At 38.9% G+C, this 16,260-nt stretch overlaps 1 protein-coding gene across 2 annotated transcripts in view; it reads left to right on the top strand.

The window, feature by feature from the left end:
* The window catches only part of rassf5 (Ras association domain family member 5), a 129,219-nt gene that overhangs the window by 47,760 nt on the left and 65,199 nt on the right, over positions 1-16,260 (top strand). For both annotated transcript variants that reach the window (XM_039749144.1, XM_039749145.1), the window contains exon 2: positions 5,789-5,910. In XM_039749144.1, the coding sequence (XP_039605078.1) occupies positions 5,789-5,910 (122 nt within the window). The remainder of the gene's footprint in view (positions 1-5,788; positions 5,911-16,260) is intronic.

Below are 16,260 nucleotides of genomic sequence, written 5' to 3'. Positions count from 1 at the left end.
AGGGATGTTAAAAACTCAACTTGATGATATTTTGGACGAATTAAGTGGACAGGACTGGCAATCTTTGATGGGCTAAATGGTCTTTTCTAGATTGTTTTAAAATACCAAGAATGTTTTATGTGTCATTGCTGATAAAATAAAGAACTTGTTAAATGGAGCATCATTGGATCCCCAATCACTATGAAATGCACAAAAATAGTTTTTGTTTTAGTTTTTTTACGCCATGTTTGTCCTTTGGATTGGGGTTAGAATGCAAAAGTTCATTGCTGCTATTACAGACCATCACCATATAACAGGCTGGCATCCTGCAGGAATGCTAATTTTTTCCAGGGAGTGCAAACACACATAGACACATCCCAAAATGCATGGCAAGACCAGCTAGTCTCTTCTGCAAACCGAGCACAGGATAGCTGTCACACTATGAAGGACTCCTTCCCTTTTCCCACACTGGTCAGAGTACTGCCTGAGATTTTCTAAGCTGGGGTAAATTGTGGCAAAGTTATTACAGAAAAGGATATGAAAGCGGCAATAATGAAATCTTCTCTAGACACTACAGTCTCTTCTGTTTCAAGTTTGATCTTTTAAACACTCATCATGGGTCCTTTCTGCCTGTTTATGTTGGAACATTTAAAAAATAAATACATTTCAGGCTTTTCAAAGGTTGAGCAGAGATAGAGGAATGCCACAGTCTGAGCCTTTGGTCTTTATAAAGCTTGTAATTTACTCAGTCTGTCTACTTGGCCCAGCACATGTTGGCGAGGGGATTGCCTGTAATTAAAGAGGCAAGTCATAGTTTTCAGTGAAACCACTCATAGAGTGCATTAAGATTAGATAGTGTTAAGGGTTTCTGGAGATGTAGTGAATGCGAAGCTCATTTGCACATGGTTGATGTGGTCCAAGGCAAGGTTGATCCCAAGATAAAGAGCAAAATGACTTGATTAACATTAGCAAACAATAATAAAAGTTTGGATCAGTACAATTTAAACAGTTTTAAGTGAAATGTTTACCTTTAGAAATACTATACATACTGTATTGAACACTCATATAGTGCACATTATGCGTCTATCAGCTGCACTTAGCATAAAGTATTAAAGTTGAAGCTCAGAATTCTGCCATATTTATGTCAAATTACTTTTTTTTATAAAATTACATTTGCATTATAAACCATGATGCTGCCAGAATTGGTTCTAGTTCTAAAATACAAAAACTTTCAAACTGGAAAATAATATTAAAATTATATATTAAGGCAGAAGTTAGTTGGAATGAACATTTGTAGTCACAGGGACTCCAATGACTGAACCTGAGAACCAGAGCTGCTGCTGCTGCTTCTTCTTCTTCTTCTTTCGGCTGCTCCCGTTAGGGTTTGCTACAGCAGATCATCTTCTTCCATATCTTTCTGTCCTCTGCGTCTTGTTCTGTTACACCCATCACCTCAAATTCCTCTCTCACCACATCCATAAACCTTCTCTTAGGCCTTCCTCTTTTTCTCTTGCCTGGCAGCTCCATCCTTAGCATCCTTCTCCCAATATACTCAGCATCTCTCCTTTGCACATGTCCAAACCAGCGCAATCTCGCCTCTCTGACTTTGTCTCCCAACTGTCTAACTTGAGCTGACCCTCTGATGTACTCATTTCTAATTCTATCCATCCTCATCACACCCAGTGCAAATCTTAGTATCTTTAACTCTGCCACCCCCAGCTCTGTCTCCTGCTTTCTGGTCAGTGCCACCATCTCCAACCCATATAACATAGCTGGTCACACTACTGTCCTGTAGACCTTCCCTTTCACTCTTGCTGACATCCGTCTATCACAAATCACACCTGACACTCTTCTCCATCCGTTCCACCCTGCCTACACTCTATTTTTCACCTCTCTTCCACAATCCCCATTACTCTGTACTGTTGATCCCAAGTATTTAAACTCATCCACCTTCGCCAACTCTACTCCCTGCATCCTCACCATTCCACTGACCTCCCTCTCATTTACACATATGTATTCTGTCTTGTTCCTATTGACCTTCATTCCTCTCCTCTCTAGAGCATATCTCCACCTCTCCAGGGTCTCCTCAGCCTGCTCCCTACTATTGCTACAGATCACAATATCATCAGCAAACATCATAGTCCACGGTGACTCCTGTCTAATCTAATCTGTCAACCTGTCCATCACCATTGCAATTAAGAAAGGGCTCAGAGCCGATCTCTGATGTAATCCCACCTCCACCATGAATGCATCCGTGACTCCTACTGCAGACTTCACCACGGTCATACTTCCTTCGTACATATCCTGTACAACTCTTACATACTTCTCTGCCACTCCCGACTTTCATATACAATACCACAACTCCTCTCATGGCACCCTGTTATATGCTTTCCCCAGGTCCACAAAGATGCAATGTAACTCCTTCTGGGCTTCTCTAAACTTCTCCAGTTCTCTAAACTTCTCTGAACACCCTCAGAGCAAACATCGCATCTGCGATGCTCTTTCTTGGCATGCGACCATACTGCTGCTCACTAATCATCACCTCACTTCTTAACCTTGCTTCCACTTCTCTTTCCCATAACTTCATGCTGTGGCTCATCAATTTTATCCCCCTGTAGTTACTACAGTCCTGCACATCCCCCTTATTCTTAAATATCAGCACCAGTACACTTCTTCTCCACTCCTCAGGCATCCTCTCACTTTCCAAGATTCCATTTAACAATCTGGTTAAAAACTCCACTGCCATCTCTCCTAAACACCTCAATGCTTCCACAGATATGTCATCTGGACCAACGGCTTTTCCATTCTTCATCCTCTTCATAGCTGTCCTTACTTCCTCCTTGCTAATCTGTTACACTTCCTGATTCATTATCTCCACATCAACCAAAAACCTGAGAACCAGAGCGCTAGGTGATAATTACAATTGGAGGACTGTTTTTTTTGTATTGTTTTTCAAGTTGATTGATTAGTCTAAATTCACATAATTTGAGTGAGTATGTTTGCATACATTTGCTCTCAGTTCAAAATGTGTTCATAACTTAATCTTATTGCTGCATTATTAATTTTGGTAGTGTGCAATTCACTTGTAAAAAGTAAGATCTAGTAAAATTGGTTCATTTTTTTAATATGTGCTTTTTTATTTTTTGTTTAATTTTTATAAAATGCTTCAGAAAGCACAGTGTCTCAGTGGTTAGCGCTGCTGCTACCATACAGATCTAGAATTGCAGGTTCAAATCATGTGCCTGGTTATTTTCTTTGTAAAGTTTAAGTGTTCATATTGCAGGTTCCTTAACAACTCTAAAATAGCCATGTGTGAGCAGAACCTCAAGGTGTAACTAGTTACTGCAATGGACTTGCACCCGGTATGTGTTCAATGCTGCTATAGTATGCTCCAGCCTCTACAAGCCTGAATTGATTTACATGGGTTTAAGAATTTTATATATTACCTTGGACACATGAGTGTAGCAAGCTGCTATGCTGTGTATGTATTGGGCTTTTCTAAAGATTCACTGTGCTTAATGTCTTTCTGTATGCTAATGCAGACTGTGATAGTTACCCTTTGAGTAATTAAAAATATATATTTCTGTTTTATACAGAATAGTTGCATTGCAGCAGTCAGGTTACCACTTAAAATAAACCCCTACAGCCTAATATTTTTGTATCAAAAATCATGTTGATCGAGTGATATTGTAAATATGTTTTTTCATGAGTTGATAATGAGTAAACCTGTTGCATTAAATTGTATTGCTCACTTTTACTGATAAAACCATGAAAGAGGATATAAAAGAAGTTACTGTATATGTTGGGTGCAGTCTGTTCTTATCAAATCTTAGTAATAATGTGCATGTACGTTCATTTCTGCTCTGTGTCTAAGGTATACAAGAGGTGAGAGGATTGATTACTTAAGGGAAGGGTAGTAATTTTGCTACCTAATGTGATTTGTTTTACAATATCTTTAATAGTATCTAAATCCTAAAGCACCCACTTACCAATTGAATCAGAAACTGTAGTTTGTCAGTTGGATGCAGATAATCCCAGACACATAATTTCAACATCAATGCTGTAGGTTAGTATTTGCCACAAATCTGCACTTATGTCAAAGATGTGCCTCAGATTGCTCTGTTATGTTCTTCAATAATGACATAAATAGCAAAGAAAAATATATTAAAAATGTGGTGATGTTTTTTTAATATATGGTTTCAAAAGTCAAGATAGCAAAGGTCAAAAATCAGATAAAATTAAAATAGTAAGTTGGAAACCAGTAAGCACAATACCACTATTACTACATACTATAGAGATCATGGACGTGTAAACTAACAACTCAGTTAGAGCATTTACAGTCCAGAAAGCATCATAATATTTTACAGTATATCTACTACAAATTTATGTTTACATATTGAAAAACACAACAGAGCAAAAGCATACTTTAGAAAATATGTTGGTTATTAAGTAATTATAAAAAGTAGAATAGCAGGAAACATATACTTTCATTGCTAAATATGTTAACATATTAAATGCCAGATAATTTTTTGTAATTTGTAATAAATATCAATTTAATATGTAAATAGAACTGAGAGTTATGAAATGAAACCTTGTATTGCTAATATACTATATTACTATATATTAATATAGTTTATATTTATATAAATTATTATATAAATTATTATATTATAAATTATTTATATTTTATTATTCTGCTGTACCCTACACTTGTTTCAACTTTAAACTAAAAAAAAATCCCAAAGTGTCACAAGGTGGCAGCAAAGTCTTTTTACCCAATAGAGCACAAAACATGGAAAATTGTCTCACCCATCCAGGCTCTTTGGCAATAGAGTAGTGGTCCTCAAATGCAGTCCTAGGAACCACGTGCAGCTATAGGGTTTTCTTCCAACAAGTTTCTTGATCAGTGAATAATTTTTACCTTTAATTGATATCCTATAATTAGCTGGTCTTTTTTCTTATTCTGCATTCAGAAATTGACTTCAGTGTGATTTTACATTTATCAGACATTTAAAAATATTTGTATTTTTGCTATTTCTTTATGGTGGTAACTTTTTGCAGATTTACTATTATTTTGCCTTTGTTTCTGGGTAGGTTGCTCCTGCAATTATATCCTAATAATGAAATTAATAACCAATAGAGCAGATACTTGGGCAGACAGCACTGAATGCTGAAAGGTGTTCGGACTCAATAATAGATTAATTAACCAAAACACCTCAAAAAGCAAAATGAAAATGGTGATAATCCTTAAAATCATAAAAACAAGTTAAAGCCCTCCAAATTATCCCCATGCATTTTACATAAGTGCTAGGTACATTATAATAAAAATACTAAACTTAGTTTTATAATTTCTTCATTGACCCTTAAACATAGAAACTAAAGAACAGCAGCTTATTTAAATAGTCTAGGAGTCCAATTAAAATCAGACGTTTGAAATAAAAACCTACATGCCACATGAGCTCCTCAGGACTGAGACTGAGAACCACTGCAATTGAGAGTTTTCAGTTTATGGTTGTTTTGTTTAACTCCATGTTTTGGTGGCTGCTCCTTTTTGGTGACAGGTTTTATGAAGCTTTTCTTGTATATGCTCTTAAGGGACTCAGATAAATGTGCTTTTTAACTAAGCTGTATGCATGTGAAACTGAACTTGACACCGAGTGACAGAGTATCCAGGTGTGTAAAGGCCTGTAGAATATTGGTGTTTTATGGGCCTGTGGAGTAAATTAAAAAAATGCCTGTTAAATCTTTAATAGAAACTATGAAAAGTGACTTTTAAGTTGTTTTTTTTCTGTCACTCTTATTTTTTTAGACTGCAGCTATACCTGTCACTATGAATGCCAAGGCTTTATTCAGCTGGACTGCAACCAGCCTCCAAGACTATTTGAGGATAGTCCATCACCAGAGAAGCCTAGAACACCTAGCCCAGTCCTGGTAGGAAAAAAATAGTAATAATAATAATACATTTTATTTATACAGCACCTTTCCACTGAATATGTGATGGGAGAATTGAATGATTTGTATGTTTTACATCTGGTCCTGGAATAAGAACAATAAGAAGAAGTCTGTTTCTGTGTTAACCTGAAAAAGTTTCATTGCTTTCTTGTACCCCTGAGAATCTGGAGCAATAAAATACTTAAATCCAAGTTTATCTCTATTAACTTGAGCATATTTACCACCCTTATTAAGAGGGTTTCATTTCTAGATCAGCCACTAATACTCTGTGTCACCCACTGCAATTGGCCTCACTCTGTTTAAGAGCAGGTCTATTCTTGTGTTCTTTTTAAAGCCTTTTAATGGTTTCATGAAATGTACTCTGACTGATGATTCCTTACACCCTCCCTTAGGTATATTAATTGGAAAGCATTTAAAGGAGAGGGGTGGCATGGTGACGCAGTTGCCTCACAGTAAAGAGTCAATTGTTCACATCCCTGATCCTCCCTGCATAGTGTATGTATGTTCTCCCCATGTCTGCATGGGTTTCCTACAGGTGCTTTGGTTTCCCTTCACTGTCCAAAGACATACAGATTAGATGAACTGGAGACACTAAAGTGACCCCAGTGTTAGTCTGGTGTGTAGGTGTGTGTATATTCACCCTGCAGTGGACCTGCACCATCTCCAAGGTTTGCTCCTGCCTTGTGCCCTATGCTTGCTGCGATGGGCTCCAGCACCTGCCATAACTCTGGTCTAGGATAAGCGGTTTTTAAAATAACATGATATTTGAAGGAGAGACATTTTTGCACCGATCAAGCGATATCCACCTTTAAAGTGCTCACAGTTTCCAGAGTAATCTTTTGATGGCATGAATATCTATCTATCTATCTATCTATCTATCTATCTATCTATCTATCTATCTATCTATCTATCTATATTCCATGGATATCCTAATCATTGCATATTTTCAGTTTATGTTAACTAGCCAGGGAGTCTGTGGCAGATATTGGGAGGAAGGCAGAAATGAGAGCAACATTTAGTGCATGAGATTAGCTTCTGCTAATTGAGAATAAAATACCATCAATTACTAACAATGTTAGAAGCATCAATGATTTTGCTCACCACCTGGGAATACTTGCTAATGGAAATATATGGTTGAGCACCTCATCACTCAGATACTGCAGATACTGAAATACTTAGCACCTTCAATAGTTAATTAATCTAATAAGAGGCCAGAATGACGATTTCATTCATGGTTTCATATAGTATCTTTCATAAGTTTACATTTTTGTGTGGCATAGAGGTATATGCTGTATAGCAATATCAACTGTGTTAAATTTATTTTTAAAATGTTTGTCACTCGTAAACATGTACTGTATATATTGAAGCATGATTTTCATATACAGTATCAATTTTAAGTGTTAATATAGAAATGTTAGTTTTTTTGTGCACAGTTTTTTTTTCATGTGAGTAATAAAGAAATATATTGTTTCCACATTACTCATACCTTGCTTTGCATAAAGCTCACCGCCCCCTGACATGAGGAAGGTGTAGTTGTCATCCTACCAAGAGCTGTCAGGGTTGGGTAACAGGTACACTAAATAATTCAGCTTAGTCCTCAAAGACATTGTAGTGGTTTTAATTTACATCAGTCCGAGCATAGATACATTTTATTCCTTTTTAGCCAGTTACAATTTTCAGAAACTTAGTACAGCATGTTAAGGAAAGCCTGCCAGTGTGGAAAAATGCCTATACACCTTTCTACAGTATGCTGAGGCTTTGCACTCCCATAATCCAGTACCATTATCACCCAGATGGGCAGTGTTTCTTATTCCTACAAGTACAATTCTCATTTTGTACGTTTTCCTTCATTGACACATTTAAATAATGAATAGTTACTGTGATTAAGACAACAATTTATATTACTAATGGAGTTACTCTGAATTGTGGAATGGTAATATAAGAGTTTTTACTTGCCAACACACCTTAAGTTAGTGTGAGCATGCAAAATCCAGACAAAGCAGTTACTTTCCTAACCTACATGTATTCAGTTAAAAATAACCCGGTTGTATGTACAGAATGCACAGAAGGCAAAATATTGTAGTTTAGTTTTAGGAGTGTATGATCTTGACAGATTAGCTAATTTAAGACCGTGATTAAGAGAGTATGTACTGCATAGGTTGCAAGAGTTCTGCATTAGTAAAGTGAGCCTGGAATTGTACTAAAACTGTACTAATTAGTTTTAATATTGTAGTTAAGTGGCCCATTGTGTGTGAGCAAGGATATGTGGAGGTGTGAGTCCTACAATCTTCTGTTGCACCTGCTAGGATTGCTTTTTTCCTTATGCTTGATGCTGCCATGATAAAGTCTGTCTCTCTGTGTCTCAGTGCCTGGATTAAGTGAAATAAGTAAATATGCAAAGCAAATATTTTTGATTTTATTAATTAGCCAGAAATTATACTGTAACTGTTCTAGTTATCTGAATCAAAATAATGACTAGTTCTGTTGGAGATGACCAGCTTTATGTAGCACAGAAAATATGTTTTTCAACCAGGCTTTAACTGAGAAACAAGTAGTACATTGCTATGCAAATCAAAATGAAATAATTTAAAATAGACTGATAGAATAGTCAGATTTACCCAATAATAAACAATCCAGGAGCGGTTCCAGGATTGCATCAATTACTGCCATAATAGATGCTGGGTGTCTGCAATTCATTAATAGAATCTGCTGGTTTAGAACATGAATAAAGTATAGATAATAGTATTAAATCACTGCCATTTTGTTAAATACTGCTGATCTGCATTGGTCACTCTTTAAATCAGTATGGTTTCTCATCAGTGTGGCCCTTTTTCTCCTTTTTTGCATATTTCATTCTGCTGTGCTGGTTGACATTTTAAGAATTCTTAAGTCCTTCTGTTGGACCCAAAGGGGCAGTCAATTACTGAGCAGGCATTTAGTAGGCTGGATTTTCTATGTCAATATATGCACAGTACTCAGGAAAACTGCTTTTTCCAGGAGAGGCATTATTCTAATTGACATTCTGAAGGTTTATGATATCAGAAATGGCTCATCTTATCATCCCTTTGACAGTACAGTAGTTGCATGATCAATGAGGCCAATAATGTGCAAATCTGGAGCCTTGAGGTCATTTATCAATAGCTGACAATCTTTCCAATGCTTGTGTGCATAATGCTGTAAACAGACAGCATGCATTCGAAAACTCACTCCCGTTTTTCATTTGATGCTTCATATCATTTGTGTTTTAATGATAGAGAGTGTGATCAAGCAGTTTTGCAGTTACTGGTTCACATTAAAGGCTGACACAGGGTGACAAAGAAGGCTAGCATTTAAACTTTGAAGGGGGTATGTAGTATCTCCTTTTCTTCCTTTTAGCCACTCTAGTGTTGCTTTGACCCTGTACTTCAGCTCATCATCTCTGCTGAAAAGATAGGGTTAATTTTTTTATGCAACTCCTGCAATATTTTACAGTACTGTGTTTCATGTATTGTTCTCTCAACTCCAGAGTCGTTGTTTGAATCCTGGCCCACACTCTTCTTGTGTAAAGTTTATATATTAACCTTGTGCCTAAATAGGATTTCTCTGAACACTATAGCTTTTCCAAATCCTAAATATATGCTTTTCAACCCTTTTGACAGTTCTTAATTAGCCTTGTTTAAGTACTTGTGATTGAATGTGCAAGTGTCCCTACACCATAAGTAAAGCTGGTCCCCATCTTGGTTTGAAGATGAATGGATGAATTTTCACTTTTCAGTGACTTCCTTGTTTGGATGCTGAGTTTTCAGTACAATGTCAGGGTGATGTCATACAGCTTTCATTTTTAAGCCAGCAGCACTTGTAGGGAGATTAAAACTCTTTAATGTACATTTTTTTTAAAAATGTATTATTTTAATCAGGCCATTGATTCTTAAACAAAATGTAATGTAAAGATAATGCAGATATCTATATTAATAAAAGGCAAAGCCCTCACTCACTCACTCACTCACTCATCGCTAATTCTCCAACTTCCCGTGTACGTAGAAGGCTGAAATTTGGCAGGCTTATTCCTTACAGCTTACTTACAAAAGTTAAGCAGGTTTCATTCAGGTGAAATTCTACATGTAATGGTCATAACGGTCGATAACAGTCAACAACATCTTCCATGCTGAACTTTCTTATTTATGGCCCCATCTTCACGAAATTTGGTAGACGGCTTCCCTGCGCTAACCGAAACCGATGTACGTACTTATTTGATGGTATGACGCCACTGTCGGCCGCCATATTGAACTTTCCAACGTCACTAATTTTCCAACTTCCCGTGTAGGTAGAAGGCTGAAATTTGGCATTCCTTACAGCTTACTTACAAAAGTTAAGCAGGTTTCATTCGAAATTCTACGCGTAACGGTCATAACAGTCAACAATGTCCGGCATGTTGAACTTTCTTATTTATGGCCCCATCTGCACTAAATTTGGTACGCGGCTTCCCAGCGCTAACCAAAACCGATATACGTACTTATTTCAGTGGTATGATGCCACTGTCGGCTGCCATGTTGAAGTTTCCAATGTCACTAATTCTCCAACTTCCCGTGTAGGTAGAAGACTGTGTGTACTTGAACCCGGACACACACAGACAGACATCGTTGGCTAAACACACACTGTTTATTTTGCAATTATTAACAATCACGTGCACCTCAAATCCCTGTGCCTCCAACACTGTTTCCCCAATGTCCAGACCTCTCAGTTTCATTGTCTCTCTCTCCTGGCTGCCTCCAGTCCTCTCTCCAGTTCCGTCTCTCTTCCACCCGACTTCCGCCATCGACTGAAGGGAGGCGGCCCCTTAAATAGGAACCCGGATGGGCTCCAGCTGCTTCCCGGCATTCCTCTGTAGCCATGCCCCAGTGTGGCGGAAGTGCCGTCTGCGCACCCGGAAGCCGTCCGGGTGTCCCCTGTCGTCTTCCCCCCAGCACTTCCTGGTGTGGCGGAAGTGCTGGGCTCCAGGGATATTCAGGCACCGGGGCGCCGCCTGGCTGTGGCCACGGGTCCCTACAGGGCTGGGCTTCTAAGCCCCTTACCCGTGGCCCCCAACATAACCAGGGCAGACCCCCCCTCGCGGTCTGGAGGAGGCACAAGCCCTCCTCCGGTCCTCCTGGGCGTCCCGGCCGGGCTCCAGCCCCGGCCAGATACCACAACTGAAATTTGGCAGGCTCATTCCTTACAGCTTACTTACAAAAGTTAAGCAGGTTTCATTTCGAAATTCTACGCGTAACGGTCATAACGGTCAACAACGTCCGCCATGTTGAACTTTCTTATTTATGGCCCCATCTACACGAAATTTGGTAGGTGGCTTCCCTGTGCTAGCCGAAACAAACTTCCCGTGTAGGTAGAAGGCTGACCCCATCTTCACGAAATTTGGTAGGTTGCTTCCCTGCGCTAACCAAAACCGATGTACGTACTTATTTCGGTGGTATGACACCACTGTCAGCCGCCATATTGAACTTTCCAACGTCACTAATTCTCCAACTTCCCGTGTAGGTAGAAGGCTAAAATTTGGTACTTATTTCGGTGGTATGATGCCACTGTCGGCCGCCATATTGAACTTTTCAACGGTCTTTGTTACTTATGGGCCTTATCTTCAAGAAATTTGGTACGCGGGTTCCCAACGCTAACTGAATCCTACTTACATACATATATACGTCCATAGCCTGCAGCTCGGTCACCGTGTGAGGCGGCGTTGGGTCCCCCATCCCAACACCTCCCACGTTGTTGGCTGCCTGCCTATATAAGGCCGTCCGTTGCTCCAGTCTCTACATTCCCATCATTGCTTCGCCACGAGATTCACATCTCCCTGCTGATAACTACAGCCTTTTTATTTAATCCACGGCTTCTCCGCTGTTTTATTGTTCGTTTATTACGATTATAGTTATTGTGTAGGTATTTTAGACTTACTTTACATTGTTCAGGTACCCATTTCCTTTATCATTCCAACCGTACCCCCATTAACATGTCTATCGAGGTGATCACCATCGATCAAAGAACTGTCACTTACCAAGTGGTTTTCATGCCCGGAGATGGCACCTACCTTTTCCATTCTCTTTGTTACATATTGCACGGCCATATCAGGCTCACTCTTGATATCCGAAGGAACATTGTGTCTTATATATTGAATGACTGGGACAGGTTCAAGGTGTGCTTAAGCCCTGCACCTATGCATCTGCATGTGAGTTGATGGCTGCCGGTGAATTGTTCGGTTGTCGCTTTCAAGTGTACCGAAATGGCCAAATATCTTACACCTTTCTACAACCGCCAATGCCTCTTAAACATCTTAGATTGACAGGTGACGATTTCAGTAGTGGACACTTTGATGTTTATGAATGTTTAAACTCTCAAAAGCTGGATGTGAAGTTATCGATGAAACCGGTTGTATACTTACAACGCTTGACAGAGGCCGAATGTCTCTTCAACACAAGTCCTACAAATACTGTCGTAATTGAAACAAACCATGAAACTCAAACCGACAGCAGCAATCCAAACTGTGAGATTTGAAACAAGATTACTGTTCACATGGCCAACTGTACGTTGCATGATCAAGAGTAAGCTCAGCGCACAGCTTGGTCATATTACACTCGGAGGGCCGAACTTACAATGTGGTATACAAAAAAATCCTTAACAAATAATTATTGGTATATTTTCCCTCAGTTTAAAAAAGTTTAATTTTCTTCTTAATAAAAATTTTAATGCAGCATATGTGTGTGTGTGCGTGTGTGTGTATATATGTGTATATATATATGTTTATATGTGTGTGTGTATATATATATATATATTTATATATATGACAGCAACATTCATAACAGTGACAAAACAATTACATTGACAATCATGTTACGTTATTTTCAAAAGGTTTCCTTTTCTTTTTCATTACTTCTTTAACACACTACTTCTCCTCTGTGAAGCGCGGGTATTTTGCTAGTTGTAAATAAATACACACATGCAATCATTTAAAAAAATAGGCTCACCTTACTTCAGTGTGGTTTTAAATACAGTATTAGGATGTAACTAAAGTCAATGTCACATTACATGACTTCTAGTCCTGGGGTATGTTAGATTTGCAGACTGAAGTTGTTGATATTGTCTCCTATGACAATTTAAATGATAGAAAATTGCTATCCATGTCACATTTATCAGCTCAGTGCCATCCTTCCAGCACAGTCAGGCTTTTTCTGACATCCAACAGTGTGCTAACACAACTGGTGCTCTACAAAGGGTTAACAGCTATGGCGAGTTTGACTACAATCTCTACTCTTTCATCTTTCATTTTTTGTCATGGTACGTAAAACACAACATCAGATAAACAACTTCTCTTCTGTTTCTGAGGTCCCATAACATTTGCATTCTTTATTTTTCATCTTTGCATTCTATGCATTGTACTTTCTGGAGACCATTCATTGGTTGCCAGCACTTATGCACACAAAGCCCACACCTACCTGCCTCTGACTAACAGCCCACATGAGCCCATTGCCAATATGAGTAAGTAATCTTATGACCCAAAGATACAGTAAGTATTTACTTGAATCTAGTTATGTGAAAGCTAATGGTTTTAGACCATTTGCCAGAATCGAAGAGTGAAAAAGATGTCACTGTGCAGGATGGCTGAGTTCTTTATTGATTGCCTTTCTAAGGCAGAGTGTGTTATATATATACAGTACATACAGATGGGAGTTGTGTATGAGTAATGTTCTGTATTGACTTCACCACCATCTATACTCCTTTGTAAGTCCTGAGCTAAGAAGTGGTTATACCATAATATAATGCTTGCCAGTAGGGATGGCGAGAATACATGGATTTATCCAGGTTTTCACAGACATTTAAAGAAGTAAACACATTAGTAAGCCTTCTTGACAATACTTGATGTGTTTTGCCTGACTCAGATCCTTAGTGAAGGTGACTCCAAGAAATTTAAAGCTGTTTAAGTACAAGCCCTCCTTTGATGTGGACGGGGTTCCTGAAATCTATCACCACCTCCTTGGTTTTGCAGACATTAATGGAAACATTGTTGAACTGGCATTACTGTTAGTAAGCCATCTTGTACTTGGGAGCAGGCCTGTGAAGCTGGTGTAATTAGCAATTTTAATTATGAAGCTGAAACTGTGTCTGGCCACACAAGTCATGAGTGAATAAGAAGTACAAAAGAGTTCTCATTACACAATCATCTGGAGTATCCATTTTGACAATTGGTGTAGAAGTCATACTGCCACATTTCACATTGTAGGGTCAGCCAGTTGTAAGGATGCCCAAAATCCAATGTTGTATCTTTCCATCTATTTCTCTAAGTTATATTTTCCTTTGCAAGATTTTGGTAGCAGATAATAAAGTATTCTGTTTAAATACCACACATGTCTCTGAAATGTGAAAATAAATCAGAATTCTCCAAGAAAATCTATATACACATGGGGAGAACATGAAAATTCCTTACAGACATGGCTGGGAATTGGACCCAAATCTCTGCAACTGTGAGACAATCATGCTATTAACCACAGCAGCCTCCCCAAAACATTTTTTAAATGAATTTATCACATTGCGTCTTTGTGGACCTGGAGAAAGCATATGACAGGGTGCCTCGAGAGGAGTTTTGGTATTGTATGAGGAATTCGGAAGTGGCAGAGTAGCATATAAGAGTTGTGCAGGATATGTACGAGGAAAGTGTGACCATGGTGATGTCTGTGGTAGGAGTGACGGATACATTCAAGGTGGAGGTGGGATTACATCAGGGATCGGCTCTGAGCCCTTTCTTATTTGGAATGGTGATGGACAGGTTGACCGACGAGATTAGACAGCAGTCCCCGTGGACTATGATGTTTGCTCATGACATTGTGATCTGTAGCTATAGTAGGGAGCAGGTTGAGGAGACCCTGGAGAGGTGGAGATATTCTCTAGAGAGGAAGGGAATGAAGGTCAGTAGGAACAAGACAGAATATATGTGTAAATGAGAGGGAGTTCAGTGGAATGGTGAGGATGCAAGGAGTAGAGTTGACGAAGGTGGATGAGTTTAAATACTTGGGATCAACAGTACAGAGTAATGGGGATTGTGGAAGAGGTGAAAAAGAGAGTGCAAGTAGGGTGGAATGGGTGGAGAAGAGTGTCAGGAGTGATTTGTGACAGACTGATATCAACAAGAGTGAAAGGGAAAGTCTACAGGAAGGTAGAGAGACCAGCGATGTTATATGGGCTGAAGATGGTGGCACTGACGAGAAAGCAGGAGACAGAGCTGGAGGTAGCAGAGTTAAAGATGCTAAGATTTGCATTGGGTGTGACAGGGATGGATAGGATTAGAAATGAGTACATTAGAGGGTCAGCTCAAGTTGGACTGTTGGGAGACAAAGTCAGAGAGGTGAGATTGTGCTGGTTTGGAAATGTGCAGAGGAGAGATGCTGAGTGTAATGGAAGAAGGATGCTAAGGATAGAGCTGCCAGACAAGAGAAAACGAGGAAGGCCTAAGAGAAGGTTTATGGATGTGGTGAGATAGGACATGCAGGTGATGGGTGTAACAGAACAGGGGACAGAAAGATATGGAAGAAGATGATCTGCTGTAGCGACCCCTAATGGGAGCAGCCAAAAGAAGAAGAAGTAGGAGATCACTTTTAGATTTTATATAATGTAACACAACCATATTTCTGTAATTTCTCCAAACCTGGAATATTGCAAAAAAACCAACAAACCAAATGTCAGAAATGGTCAATTTATTACACAACACAGATTGAATGCATGATTATTAGGCAAAAACAAAGTAAAATGAATTGCAAAGCAAATAAAGTCTACATCCTTAGTGTAAAGCCAGCTTGTGGAATATTTTATATAGTTAGTTGATTCAGATGGGATTGCTTGTATTTGCAACTTATCCTTTGATCTAGGGTGCATCTCTTAAGGGGTGTGCTTAGTGGTATCCAAATGAAGTAGCATGGTTAATGAAGGCTGGTTAAACATTTAGAGAGTTGTCTGGTATGCTTTGTTCACTAAAGCTGCCATTGCCTTATTTAAGTTGCCACCAAGGAACTTAAACCTTGACAGTCCAGTTAGGCAATGTTCCCAGTTTTTCATTTTCCTCTCTCTCTCTCTCTCTCTCTCTCTCCATTCAATCAATCCATTTATTGACATGTTGAAGTTTCTTCTGTAGTAGCCTTTTAATGGCCCTCTAAAAGCAATAGGGAATACCAGATCAGAGAGTGTTGTGGTGGCACCATTACATTTCATCACAACCAAATACCCCTGGTCAGTGTTCCAAAATTACTCCAAAGGTACAGCATAAAATCATCCAAGTAATCACTAAAATTCTTATGAAAATATTCAAAGAACTGC

Source organism: Polypterus senegalus, chromosome 3, assembly GCF_016835505.1.
Source record: "Polypterus senegalus isolate Bchr_013 chromosome 3, ASM1683550v1, whole genome shotgun sequence".
Taxonomy (NCBI): Eukaryota; Metazoa; Chordata; class Cladistia; order Polypteriformes; family Polypteridae; genus Polypterus; species Polypterus senegalus.
This window is presented reverse-complemented; position numbering and strand designations above follow the sequence as displayed.